Here is a 13,144-nt window from a genome sequence, read left to right on the forward strand (position 1 = left end):
TGGGATAACAGGCATGCGCCACCATGCCCAGCAATTATATATGTGTGGGTTTTTTTTTTTTTTTGGGGGGGGGGTACCTGGGATTGAATTCAGGGGCACTCAACCACTGAGCCACATCCTCAGCCCTATTTTGTATTTTATTCACAGATAGGGTCTCTTGAGTGGCTTAGCGCCTTGCTTTTGCTGAGGCAGGCTTTGAACTTGAAATCCTCCTGTCTCAGCCTCCCAAGCTGCTGGGATTACAGGCATGTACCACTGCGCCTGTTTATAAATGTTTTAATGAGGTAAGTCAGTGTACGCTGACATGAAAATATTTCTAGGATTTGTCAATTGATGTGAAAATTGATGTGAATATGTAGAAAAACATCTGGAAGGAAATATACCATGCTGTTAAATGCCATTATATGCAACAGTGATAGAGAAGAGTGATAAAGAAGATTTGCAACAACACATGGAGTCATCATTGAATTTATTTTATTTTAAAGGTATCTATGTACACTGAGTAAATACACACTGGGGTTTGTGCAGTTTGGTTTGTTTTCCACACTGGCATGCAACATTTTGGCAGATGTGAGTGGGCAAGCCAGGTACCCCTTGTGATGAGCCTGGCTGTCTGTAAGGGATGTGGTGAATGTAGGGAACAGGAAGAGGCGGAGGAGGATACAGTGTGAAGCTTCTGGTGAAAGTTGTGCATGTGTTCTTATCTGTGTAAGTGAATTATATTTCCCTTACATCTTGCTAAAGAGAAGGCTGCTCCCCTGTGTCACCTCTCTTTTTATCTGCCCTACACCTTCACATCTTTTTAAAGTGTGTTCTTTTAAAGAATCATTTGGTAGCAAAATTACATAAAATCCCCTCGATTCTAAGGTTTCCTGCTGGCAAATACTAAGTCCACGGGTGTTCTGGTAACTTCCTTCCTCTCTGACTGGGTCTGGGACAGCATGGCTCATCTACCTTACCCCATTTACCCCATCCCTCTTTTCTATGAGTTATAGGTTTGGTGTAGGGAATCCAGATTGTACCCCCTTCTTCAGAGCAGTGGTTTTCAAACCACTCTATAGAACCCTTGGGATCTCTTAGGGCTCTTCCAGGGCTCTTCAACTAATGAAGCATTTTCCACCAAAAAGAAAAAGAAAGAGAAAAAAAAAATGCAAACTACCCAGGTCTGCATTATTTCCCTTCCCATCCCCCTTTATTTTTATTTATTAATTAATTTATTTATTTGTAGTACTGGAAAATGAACCTAGAGCTTTGCACATGCTAGGCAAGCTCTACCACTGAGCTATACCCCTAGTCTATGTTATTTTTTTACATTGGAGTTCTACATAAGATTTATTTTGAAAAGTGTTTGAAAATCACCAGTTTGGATTTATTTCAGACCCCTCTGATTTTGTCCTTAACTGCTAAAATTGCTCAACAGGTAAAGGGAGCAAGGACTCTTTCCTTTGAAGGACTCACAAGCCCCTGTATCCTGTATTTACCAGCTGGCAATCATGCTGAACCTCTTTCCCAACTTAGAAAAAGCCAGATGATGGGCATCCCTGATGCTGAAGGTTCCTATCTTCCATCCATAAAAAGGTAAAATTATCTGGACTCCAGACTTCACTTCTTGGTTTGGGCTGACTAGTGACCTTCATCCCAAAAGTTACCTGAAAAAATACCTTAGCACCATGTGGAAGGAAAGGATAATCTGGAACTCAAGCAACCATCTTCTTAACTGTGGGAGAGGGGGCACATGGGCTCAGAATGGCTGGGGGAAGAGCCCTGGGTCAAGCCCCCAGGCTCTGCCACCTCTGGAAAATCTGCCCTGCCCCTTTCCCTAAAGTGCACTTTATACCACATAGGGACATTATAGAAGGAACTCTTTGTGGGGAACAACTTATACTGGAGGAAAGCCAGGCTCCAGTTTGAAATGAAGGCATCTGAAACAGCTATTTTGCCAATGAACTGGAAGCCCCCAAACCAAAAGGTAGACATGGGAAGAACTTGTAGCCCAATATGGGAAAAAGGAATCCAGCTCATTGCTTCAACCTGAGGACACTGTGATGCAAATCACTTAGCAATTTTCCACCCTGTTCAATCCTCAAACCCAAGGAATCAGTCATTCTGACTATACTTGCCCATAACTATCACCACAGAAAGATGAGCAGCTATTTGACAGACTGTGGGGAAGGGATCTGCCTCCTCAATTTTTTAAAAAATATTTGTTTTTTAGTTGTAGATGGACACAATACCTTTATTTTATTTATTTTTACGTGGTACTGAGGATCGAACCCAGGGCCTTGCACGTGCTAGGCAAGCACTCTACCACTGAGCCATAACCCCAGCTCGCCTCCTCAATTTTTGAGAATATTTTTAACTTTGAGTTATGGTCATCAGGGGTAGAGAGTATCAAAAGGGGTTTGGACAAGTATAGGAAAGGTTCCTTGGCAAGCCATGGTCTCCATTTGGGAAAAATAGAGGGAGGCAAAAGGCAGACTTTGTAGGACAGAGGTAAACATCTGGAATCTCTTAATTTAGGTGAGGGCAATATTAAGAAAATTATATGTAGAATTTAGCAGCCCTTCCATTTTACCCTCCCCTGTGCTATCCATAAAAGAGAAGGGAGGAAGAGCCTATTTCTCTGTCGTCTTAGGATGCTAAGACATTCTTCTGCTTAAGGCTTTATATGTACGTGTATGTGTGAGTAGTGTGTGTATGTGTGCATAAACACATGTGTTTGTGAGAGAAAAGGATCACAGCCCTCTAGCTCCCATTTCTCATTTTATCATCTCTATGTTCTCTGCTCAGTGACTAACACCACTCAGTGTGAGACGAGTATATGAGAAAGAAGAAAACATTCCCCCGCCTCCCTATTGCCCCAAATAAGGAGGATAGACTATGCTTAGAAATTGCTAAATACATCATTAGATATTTAGAGAGTGGGACAGAGAGAAGAGAGACATAGCAGCAGCTTCCAATATATAGATACAGAGTACAAAGAGATACATAGTAAGTGAGAGAAGACATCAAACAGTACAGTCCAACAACAGGGGTTGGGAGGGGAGTTAGTATCAGAGACCACAGGTTTGCAGCATGCTGAGAGAAGAGGCCTCAGTCCCTCTTAGAAACTGGGGAAGAAAGAGAAAGAGTATGTGAGAAACCAGCCTGCAGCCCAGCAGCTGTGGAGGAACAGGTGACATTTGTACATACTTTGGTTTATAGTACAGTTCCTTTAATAACAATTATCCAAGCATTCTCCAGCCCCTGCCTCACCACCCTGGACCCTCTCTAAGTCCTCCTTCCCTGTTCCTACGTCTCCACTTTTCATGTCTATGTGTGCCTAGCATGCTATCCTGGAAAACCCCTAGAGAGGATTCAGCTTTGACACAGCCCAGGAAGAAACTGGCCATGTTCTCTCATTTCTAGTTCTGTAAGGATCCAAATGGATGACAAAACTGTATCCTAGTGCCCAGTTCTGGGCCATAAAGCAACTGGATAAGAAGCCTGGTGATACACAAAAACCAGGAAGGTGCCTATGCTAGAGACAGGGTCAGATTTATGGGACATTTTTAAAGATTTTTGGTAGTATGTGTAGATATGAGGAGATGTCATGGGTGTGGGAGTAAATCAAACATTGCCTTTACTGAAGATGTCTTAGTTTAGAAAATCTCTTTCCATCCAAGATTACTTTAGAGTGGAGGTAGAGGGAGGATTGAGATGATCTCCGAAGATTGCCTATTATCTAAGATCTGTGACCAGTGGGGGCTCTACATGGACAGCAGTCCTTGCTCATCTCATCTTCTGACATGCAGCAATGACCCCTAGTGGCATAAAACAGTACTGTGGATGCTGTTATAGCCAAAGGAAAAAGCATTCAGTACCAGCGAGGTCAGTGTTCATACCACACAAAGCAGCTGGGCTGATGTAGCCCCAGCAGGGGAAAGCAGGAGTTGAGAGGTCACTATATAGCAAATGTTTTGAGATGGTTAAAGAAATAAAAGGAGAACTAGAGGCTGTGGACAAGAAAGGAAGCCATCTGAGGCCAGTGCTACCTGAAAGTGCAGGTTATATAGCCATTGGTGTGGGAGGTTAGCTGGCTGCCGTCTCTTGGTGGAGAGGGAAGAGCTTCGCCTGGTCCTCAGCCTCATAGCCGCAGGGCAGGTCACTCCTGGGGGAATAGAGACAACACAGTCAGCTCCATATAAATGAAAGTATTCCTGTTGTGGCCAGTTCTCTGATAGCATTCCTGTGAGATATTGGCAAGGGCAGGTCTACTCAGACTTTACAGGAACACAGGGAAAAGCAGGGCCAGAGATATGTAAATGACTTGCCCAAGGTCACAAAGTTCCCGTTGGTGGGAGAGACCACATCATCAGATGTCCACAGCCCCATAACTAGCGTGGGGAGAGGCCATAGAAGGGACTAGAAGAGGGCAGTGTTCTGCACTGAGGTAAGAGGAATGCCTGGGATCTCCCCAACATCCAGGACAAGAATGATCCTCACTTCCTCCTCCCTCCCCTCAAGGCTCCAGAGAAGCTCTAAGTAGGGCAGAGGGAAGTTTAGTAATTTCTTTTGGTGCCATTCAGAGAACCCAAGGGTAGTGGGGCCTGGCATACCTATTGTCGTTGATATCTGTGGCATTTCCTGAACAGATCAGCATTGAGAACACAGGGTTAAAAGAAGAAGAAAGGATACTGGGTATTAGGAATGGTCTCCCCAGACTCTCTCCCATCCTAACCCCTTAGAGGAAAAGGTAAATTAGGGCATTCTATCCTCAGCCACCCCAAACTGCACCATTATTTTTGTTTGAGAAGAGAAGGGGACAGGTGGGAAAGGTGGAGATAGGCACAGTTAATAATAGGAGGAATCCACTTCTAAGAAAGAACTGAAATCTGAAGAGGTGTGTGCGTGTGTGTGTGTGCGCGCGCGCGCACACACACACACAGGTGCGTTTGTGCACACATATATATTTTTTTGGTAATGCTAGGGATTGAACCCAAAACCTCATGCATGCTAAGCAGGCAAGCGCTCTTACCACTGAGCTACATCTCCAGTCATATGTATCTTTTTATTTAACACCCAACACATGAGAAAGGTTTAGTTAGTGTTCATTGTAAAATGGGGTAACTTACTTTTCTCATACCTTCAAAATTTCACTGGAGATTCCAAAGATCACTTACCATTGTCCATGTTGGCCTTCTGATAGGAAGCCAAGGGGCCACCAGAAGATGTGGCTCCACTGCTGGTACAGGAGTTAGCAAAGCTGGGTATAAGAGAGAGATGCACCCATTGGGTTGGCAACTACCCTCTACTATTCTTTTTTTTTTTTTACTGAGCATTAAACCCAGAGATGCTTTACCACTGAGTTACATCCCCAGACCTTTTCATTTTTAATTTTTAGACAGGATCTCACTAAGTTGCTAAGGGTCTTGCTAAGTTGCTGAGGCTGGCCTCAAATTTGGGATCTTTCTGCCTCAGCCTCCCAAGTCATACCCTCCACTATTTGTGGATCACTAATCCACATTTACCCTCAGCCACAGAGCTACACAACCCTCCCACCTCCTGAGAACAGAGGACAATAAACAGAGCAGGCAGAGAGGGCACAGTCCCACCTTCTAATACCTATGATTAGATTGAGAAATGTTTAGAAATAAAGATACTTAGGAAAATAATTTTCAACTAATAATTGGCCCAATCCCATGCTTTCCAGGGTTAAGAGAGCTTTAGTTTGAGACTCCAGCCCACATCCATGGTCACTCACTACACATCTGAGGTGGAACTAGGTGTGGCCTGCAGGTACAAATTCTGATAGTTCTGGAAGAGGCTGTTGGTGTAACTGATGCACTCAGGGCTCCGGGTGCCATATGGGTTGGTGGGAGAGGATGCTGGATAGTGGCCAGGCCGCACAGGTTTGGCTGTGAAGAGAGGAAATGACCATGAGGTTGCTGTTACCCTGGTTCCTGAAGTCATTTTGCTGGGGCTAAACCAAGTTGCTTGTAACATAATTCATCACTTATTTCTTTTTGGGGGGTGGTCAAAGTTAGGGTCTAGAAACAATACTCTAGCTGCTTGGCACACAGGAATTTTCTGAATTTGCTTCAGGTTGTATTCCCAGCACTCATGATGACATCTACTCACCAATCTGGGCAGAATGGCCCCTCTTTCCAGAGCTCTTGTACCGAACAGCTTCCTTGATGCGGTCTACCTCCTGCTGGTACCGGCGCTTGTCCTTCATGGCGCCCTCCTTGGCCTCCTTCAGTGCACCCTCCAGGGCCTTAACTCTCTCAGCCGTAGCCCTAAGTCGTTTTTCCAATTTAGGAAGCTCACAACGCAGATCTGCATTGTCACGTACCAGCTGTGGGGTGAGCCAAAGGGAAGAGGCCAAAATAAAGGGGAGTGACCCAAAATTGAGTCACCCAGTGGTGTGTGGGGTGAGGGGTAGGGAAAGAGAATAAAGAAAAATAAAGAGTCAAAAAGCCTTATTCCCTTTATGTAATGTGCTATTCTATCCAGTTCTTTCCTTCATACATCATTTTCTAGGCAGCAAAACTTGGCATCTCTACTATGGCCCAGAACTCTGCCTAACCTGGAGAACTCCCCTCCACCATATCTCATAGTTTATGCCAGATCAACAGCTTCAGGGCCCCCATGGGGATGAGGTACCCCCTTCCCCAGAGATGGATGTGTGGGCATGCAAAAGGCAAGGCAGCAAGAACATGGCCACAGTCTGGAGAATGGGTGCAGGCAGTTGCAGTGCAGAGCAGGGGCATAAGCTGGAATTCAGGAGTCTCCACACACATCCATATACACATGGTGACCCATAGGAAGGAAAGAAAATGTTTGAGGTCTCACAAACATTTGTGCTTATTCCCTTCACGTTCAAGGACTTTCTGGGTTGTCCCTCCCCCCATTTAAATTAAGCTACACTGTGATAGCAACCACCTTGCAGCCAAAAAAGACTCCCTAATCCTTCCATACAGTGACTGGGGGCACTACAGACTGCTAAAGGAGCAGGGCCTTGTAGGATATCAGGCAAGTCGGCATAGCAGGGAACACTGAGAGTACCGGGGAAGAGCTAGAACCTTCCATGCAGCTTTAATATGGACAATTTAAGGATTATAATCAATGTTTTGTTGTGATAATATTTAGCTTAATTGGCACTATGGCTGTGGTCCTGGCGATTAAGATTCTGAGAAGTTTTTTACATCTTTTTTTTCTCAGTAGACTCTTGTCTATTGAGGTAGGATACTGTGGTAAGTTCTCTGTTCTTCAGGGGAGCAGTGTTTGATCTTTAGGACTTAGAAAAGAGGCAGAAGTGTCAATGAGGGAAAAGGAAATAGTCTCTAGTTTTTTCTTGTTTGTTTGTTTTGGGGAAGGGTATTAAGAAATTTAATATACATTTGGACAGAGAGGTAAAGTGAACACACAGGAATGAAATTAGAATGACAGAACTGATTAAAAATGTTTCCTGGCTGTCCTTCAACTTTTCAATAATGTTGTTACATTGTTTTATAATAAGGTAAGGAAAGAAAGATGGTAGTAAAGTCCTCTGAAGACCCAAATAAAATCAATAAACCCAGCAGATTACCACTGAGCTGCAGGTTTGGAAATTCTTTACAAAAAAAGATATACTATTTACTATGTAAACTGGGCATCATACTGGAAAGAAAGAAGGCTACGTTCTAGGCTAGTGAGAATATGAGTTAGCTAGAATTTTAAGGAGGATTTGGGGTGGGGTACTAGGGATTGAATCCAGGGAAGCTTTACTACTGAACTATTATCTCCAGCCCTTTTAATTTCTTAATTTTCAGACAGGGTCTCCCTAAATTGCCCAGGCTGGCTTTGAATTTGCAATCCTCCTAACATAGCTTCCCCAATAGCTGGGATTACAGGTGCCACTGTGCCAGCCTTAAGGTAGATTTAAAAGGAAGAGAAGAAGTCTGGATTGGATTTCCAAGGGCTTTGCATATGCTACGCAAGTGCTCTACCACTGAGCTATAGGCCAGCTACAGGGTTAGAGTTTCTTTTACAAATCAATTTGAAGAAGGCCCAGGAGACCTTGGAGGGTCTCCAGGCTCAGCTCCTTGTTACTAGTGCAGGTGCTCCTGCTGTGCACACACCAAACATTTCCTGTCCTGACTCCTCTGGACTGCCCTTTCACCTCCCCAGCCCATACCTTTGAAACCCAGTCTTCCACCTAAGGAACCGCAGCAAGAAGGAGGGGGACAGAGAGGCAGCAACTTAATACACAGGAGTTCTGACTGGCTCCAACCAGGGGCTGGTTGAGCCATCTTGAACACATCATTTAATGTCCTATATGCCTGCCCCGGGTCTATGTAGATGTAGCTTCCTTCATGGAAGAAAGCCCAATTCCCTTATTTTTCTTGTCTCCCTGCATTCCCTCTCTAGCTAAGATCTGACATACTAATATTCCTCTTTTCTTTTCCTTCTTAAGTCTACTACTGAGCTACACCCCCAGTCTTCTGCTATCCCTCTTGTACAGTTAAGGCCCTATGCCTCTTCAATCTTTGTCCAGTTCAACCTCTCCCTCCAAGGTAGGCCTGGGGAATTCTTCTCTGAGCAGAAGTGGGTCAGAAACTTTGAGAAGTGAAAAATAGAAATAAAGTAAAAGTGGGACCAAATATGATATAAAGATGGGGTTAGTAGAGAAAAGTAAGGAAAATGTGCAAGTAGATTTTCCTAAATCCAAGGGACCACCAAGGATTTGGGTATCATAAGGGACCTGGCTTCAAAAGTTCTCTTCACCTCTTCTTTGCATTCTTACCTGTTTGTGAACCTTTGTAAGTTGTTCCAGGTTGTTCTCAAGAAAGGAAATTTTCTGTTTTTGGGAATGAATCCCCCCACTGTCCTCGGGCTCCATTTCTGCACTCTGCTTAGAGATGGAGAGAAAGATGTGGCTCTCATGAGGCTAACCAGGTCCCAACTAGGTCAGGCCAAGCAAGTTCCATAGGGAACAGCAGGGCCACAGAAGCCTGAGGAGGGGAGGAATATATGGGGCTGGTAAGATGTGGAGGATCTCACTCACTTTCTTGACTCGAGTCGTGACGTCTTGAACGAACAGCTTGCGAAGGTTGTGGAGGGTCTGGAGTTCCCGGGCCTGGAAAAAATGATGGAAAATTGGGGATAGCCAGATACCAGGTCTGCCTACACCCTCCAAAATTATTGGAAACTTCAGTCTATACAGTCAAGTGTCACTCAGCCCTTAGGAAAAAATGTGTCCTGATTATGCCACAAACTAACTACAAAGGAGAAAGAGCAATGTGGTGAGGAAGAAATTGATGTAGGAGATGCAGCCCTCCATACCCTGTTAACTTGGTACAGAAGGAAACCACTCACAACTGTCTCCTCCAGACCTTTGAGGTCCTGCTTGGACTGCTCATGTCGCTCGTACAGAAATCTGCAGCAAAAGAAAAGGAGAAGTTAGAAAACAGAAAAATCCTTCAGGACTCTCCTCCTCTCACCTTCCTACTCCCCATTCCTTTTATCTCTATTTTACTATTATTTATTATATAAGTTGCTCATGTTTACTGTGCAAAAATCAGAAAAGAATTTTAGAAGAGAGTTAAGAGGAGTTTTTATAAAAAGCCATGATTCTACCACTTACAGAGGAAACCATCATGAAGCCTGGTATCCATCTTTGCATACTATTTTAAATAAAAAATTATTTTGAATAATTATTAAATAAAAATATCAAATATCAATATAAAATAAAATATTAAATAAAATTATTTTGTGGGGCTGCGGTTTTAGCTCAGTGGTAGAGTGCTTGCCTAGCATGTGTGAGGCTCTGGGTTCCATCCTCAGTACCACATAAAAGTAAATAAATGTGTCTATTTCTAACTAAAAAATAAAATCACTATAAAAATTTTTTTTTCGTACTAGATACGTATTAGATAGAGGGTCCCAGGGGCCCTCTATCACTGAGCTGCACCTCTAACCCTTTTTATTTTAGGATAAGTTCCCACTAAGTTGCCCAGGCTGGCCTTAAAGTTGCCATCCTCCTGCCTTAGCCTCCCAAGTAGCTTGGCTCCCTGCTTATATACTATTTTTTCTAGGCATATATATCCATATAAATTTTTATGAGATTAGATCATTCAAACTGCTTTGTAACCTGATTTTCACACTTAACACAACACTTCAAGCCACTTTCCATCCATGTCAGGTTATCCACAGCAGTTGTCATTTTTGGTGGTCTCCATTTTTCTAAACCTTCCCCACCCCATTATATTTGCTTCTTGTGAGTCACTGCATCACATCTATGTGTGTGTCCTGCCTCTGCAAATGCATCTGAGCAGTTAAGAGCCTACATGGCCGCTGGCCTGCCAGCAAACTCCTCACTCACGTCAGCTCCTGAAGCTTGGTGCTCTTCTCATGTTCTTCATTCTTCAGCTTCTCATAGTCAGCCTGAAGTTTCTCCAGCTCTAACTGGAGCTTCTGATTCAGGCTACAGAGGGTCAGGGACATTGGAGAGAAAAAGAGATGTTAATGAACAGGAAGGAAAGACCAGCCCCTCAAACTTGTGCTTTCTTCTTGCATGAGGGAGTCCAGTTAGAACTAATGCATCTACCTTCAGATATCAGGGGCAGACACAGGTCACACTTCCATGACAGTAAAGAACCCTGAGCTATCTAATAAGGCCAAAAAAGATAGGGATTAGTCTTTAATGCTTCTATCTTCTGAATTTGGGCTGTGAAGTTATATGATTGTTGAGGGAATGACACATGGAATTTAAAGAACCTGGGGCTGGGACTGTAGCTCAGTGGTAGAGCACTTGCCTAGCATGAGTGAGACATGGTATTTGATCCTAAGTACCACATTAAAAAAAAATACATAAAGTTATAAAAAAAATTAAGAAAAAAAAGAAAGAAATTAAAAAACCTGATCCAGAAGGATCATTTGAGTAGGCACAACAAGGTAAGTGGGCCCAATGGAGACTGGAGCCACCCTCAGGGATCCTTACTCTTTAAGCTCATCAATAGTCTTCTGCTTTTCATTGATCTCATCCCTGAGCCGGGCCAGCTGCCGGTGATGGGCCTCCCGGTGACTTTCCATCTGCAGCTCCAAGGCCTTCTGCAAACAACCCCACCCCATGCTCAGAGTCAGACTCCCAGACATGAGTTTCATGAGGGCCAGCATAGCCCTGGCCCTGCCAAGCCCCAGTTGCCCCCCACCCTCCCCACTCACCTTCACTTCATCTGCATCCTGAGTGTCTGGCTCTTTGTCCTTCAAAGCCACTTCATTAACAGTTTCTAGGGGAAAAGGGGAAGATAGCTTCCATCAAAACTACCTCCTTCAGAAAAAAATTTATGTTGTGACCAGCATTCCAGGCAGGTTAGGGGATGGACCCACAGGGAAGTTCTTCTAGTTAGGACAGTCCAATTTGATACAGCAGGGACATAAAACAAGGGAGGGTATATGATGCTCATAAAATGACCTATATGCAAAAGCCTGACTAAATAATATATGCGTTCAGGCTGATGCTTTGGGTGAGTGGTTGCTGGGTGGTTTCTTCTGATGTGTGTGACCTTCCCTCCCTGACCCTTTGGAATCTCAGATTCCAGGATGGCTATGATACAGGTCTAAGAAGGCTTTACCCTGAGCCTGGAGCTTGGCCAATTCATCACTCAAGGAGTCATAGGACTCTTCCAGGTGTCGCTTCTTCAGCTCCACACTCTGCATGTATTCCGTTAGTGAGCGGATCTTAGCCTCATGCTGGTAGAAGAAGGATGGGGAGAGAAAGGAAACAAATGGAGCAAAGCACACAACTCTAGGCAGCACCAACTTCCATAAACTCATGCTCTACTCCCAAGTCCTCCCTTCCTGCTGCACCTTCCATGAGGATGTAGGGCTGGGAGCCATTCCCATGGAGACTCTTCCTTCAGAGCCTCAGCTCAGAAAGCAATACCGCCTGAGTCTCCACTTCTTGACCCCGGATCCTACTCCCTGCCACCCAGCTCTTCTGTTCTTGACTTCCATAGAATGCTGATATTAAGGTGAGTGTTAGGAGTTTTACGTATAACCACGCAATATCCTTCTCTCTCCTACATCATCAAAAGGTTCTCAATCTCAGGTAGTCACCTGTGAGATGAGGAGCTGGCAGGATGAGAGCTCCCGCCCAGTCACTTCCATCTTGCGATGACATTCCACCTGGAGGTTCTCTAGCTGCCGACACCGCTTGACTACAGATTTGACCTCCGACTTGATTTTGCTGATGTAGAGTCTGGCCACGGTGAACTCTTCCTCGATGGCCCCACTGATCTCCACCGGCTGAGGGTGGGCAGAGGAGGAAGAGATGCTTCTCTGCAGTAGAGAAGCCTTTACCCGCTCCCTTCCACCTTCTGCACAAATCCACATGCCCAGGGATTCAAGTAGGACAAGTATTTCCCAAGGACCTTTACCAGCTATCCTGGTATTTCACACTAAGGCCCTCTATCTACATTTAAAGATAATCCCCCTCTTCCACCTTAAAAAGCAATATGATTTTCTGTTTCTTCCTTTCCATTTATTTATTTTATTTTGAGGCAAGATATCATCATGTTGTCCAGGCTAGTCTTAAATTCCTGGACTCAAATGATCCTCCTTCCTCAGCCTCCCAAGTAACTGGGACTACTGACACTTACCACCATACCCAGCTTGATTATTTTTTTATAGACCAACTGATCTACTTGATTACTCAGGTCAGTCATTCTCACTGACTGACATATATTTGCATATGTCATTCCTAACTCTGTGCCCCACTTCTTGATCCTGCCACTGGCACACCTCACTTGTTTGTTTGTACCCTTTAGAATGCATCTTTTCAGTGGAGGCTATGCAAACCTCTGTTTGTTTTCCTGAGTCTAGACTGAAGGCACGCACATTTCTAGGCAATTTGGGCCACCTTTTTCAGTGTCTCAGAGGGTCTGGATTGTCCCACCAGTGCCCAGTGCAAAAATGACCTGAACTAGACTGCTGTCTCTCCCCACTCACCAGCTTAATCTCCCCGTTGCCCACGATGACACTGAACTCACTCAGGTCCTTCATCAGCCCATTCAGCACTTCAGCAATTCGTTTTCGCTGGTGTCCACTGACCTCCTGGAGTCGCTGCAATTCAGACTCCAGGGACAACATGGTGGCCTGGAGACAGCCCCTCAGGTCATTC

At 44.4% G+C, this 13,144-nt stretch overlaps 1 protein-coding gene across 2 annotated transcripts in view; it reads right to left on the reverse strand.

Annotated features, from left to right (window-relative positions):
• Nucleotides 1-452: 452 nt before the first annotated feature.
• Kif5a (kinesin family member 5A) overlaps nucleotides 453-13,144 on the reverse strand; it is a 33,868-nt gene continuing 21,176 nt past the window's right edge. Inside the window, exons 15-30 of one of the 2 annotated variants that reach the window (XM_048806399.1) lie at nucleotides 12,973-13,119; nucleotides 12,082-12,270; nucleotides 11,598-11,715; nucleotides 11,188-11,252; nucleotides 10,964-11,073; nucleotides 10,346-10,447; nucleotides 9,340-9,400; nucleotides 9,029-9,100; nucleotides 8,768-8,872; nucleotides 8,159-8,179; nucleotides 6,121-6,337; nucleotides 5,744-5,897; nucleotides 5,163-5,245; nucleotides 4,599-4,626; nucleotides 4,035-4,150; nucleotides 453-3,110 (exon numbers count right to left, since the gene is read on the reverse strand). In XM_048806399.1, the coding sequence (XP_048662356.1) occupies nucleotides 4,072-4,150; nucleotides 4,599-4,626; nucleotides 5,163-5,245; nucleotides 5,744-5,897; nucleotides 6,121-6,337; nucleotides 8,159-8,179; nucleotides 8,768-8,872; nucleotides 9,029-9,100; nucleotides 9,340-9,400; nucleotides 10,346-10,447; nucleotides 10,964-11,073; nucleotides 11,188-11,252; nucleotides 11,598-11,715; nucleotides 12,082-12,270; nucleotides 12,973-13,119 (1,551 nt within the window). In that variant the 3' untranslated portion in view covers nucleotides 453-3,110; nucleotides 4,035-4,071. The remainder of the gene's footprint in view (nucleotides 3,111-4,034; nucleotides 4,151-4,598; nucleotides 4,627-5,162; nucleotides 5,246-5,743; nucleotides 5,898-6,120; nucleotides 6,338-8,158; nucleotides 8,180-8,767; nucleotides 8,873-9,028; nucleotides 9,101-9,339; nucleotides 9,401-10,345; nucleotides 10,448-10,963; nucleotides 11,074-11,187; nucleotides 11,253-11,597; nucleotides 11,716-12,081; nucleotides 12,271-12,972; nucleotides 13,120-13,144) is intronic. The other variant, XM_015483107.2, reaches the window with a different exon arrangement.

Source organism: Marmota marmota, unplaced genomic scaffold (genome assembly GCF_001458135.2).
Source record: "Marmota marmota marmota unplaced genomic scaffold, marMar, whole genome shotgun sequence".
NCBI classification, from domain to species: domain Eukaryota; kingdom Metazoa; phylum Chordata; class Mammalia; order Rodentia; family Sciuridae; genus Marmota; species Marmota marmota.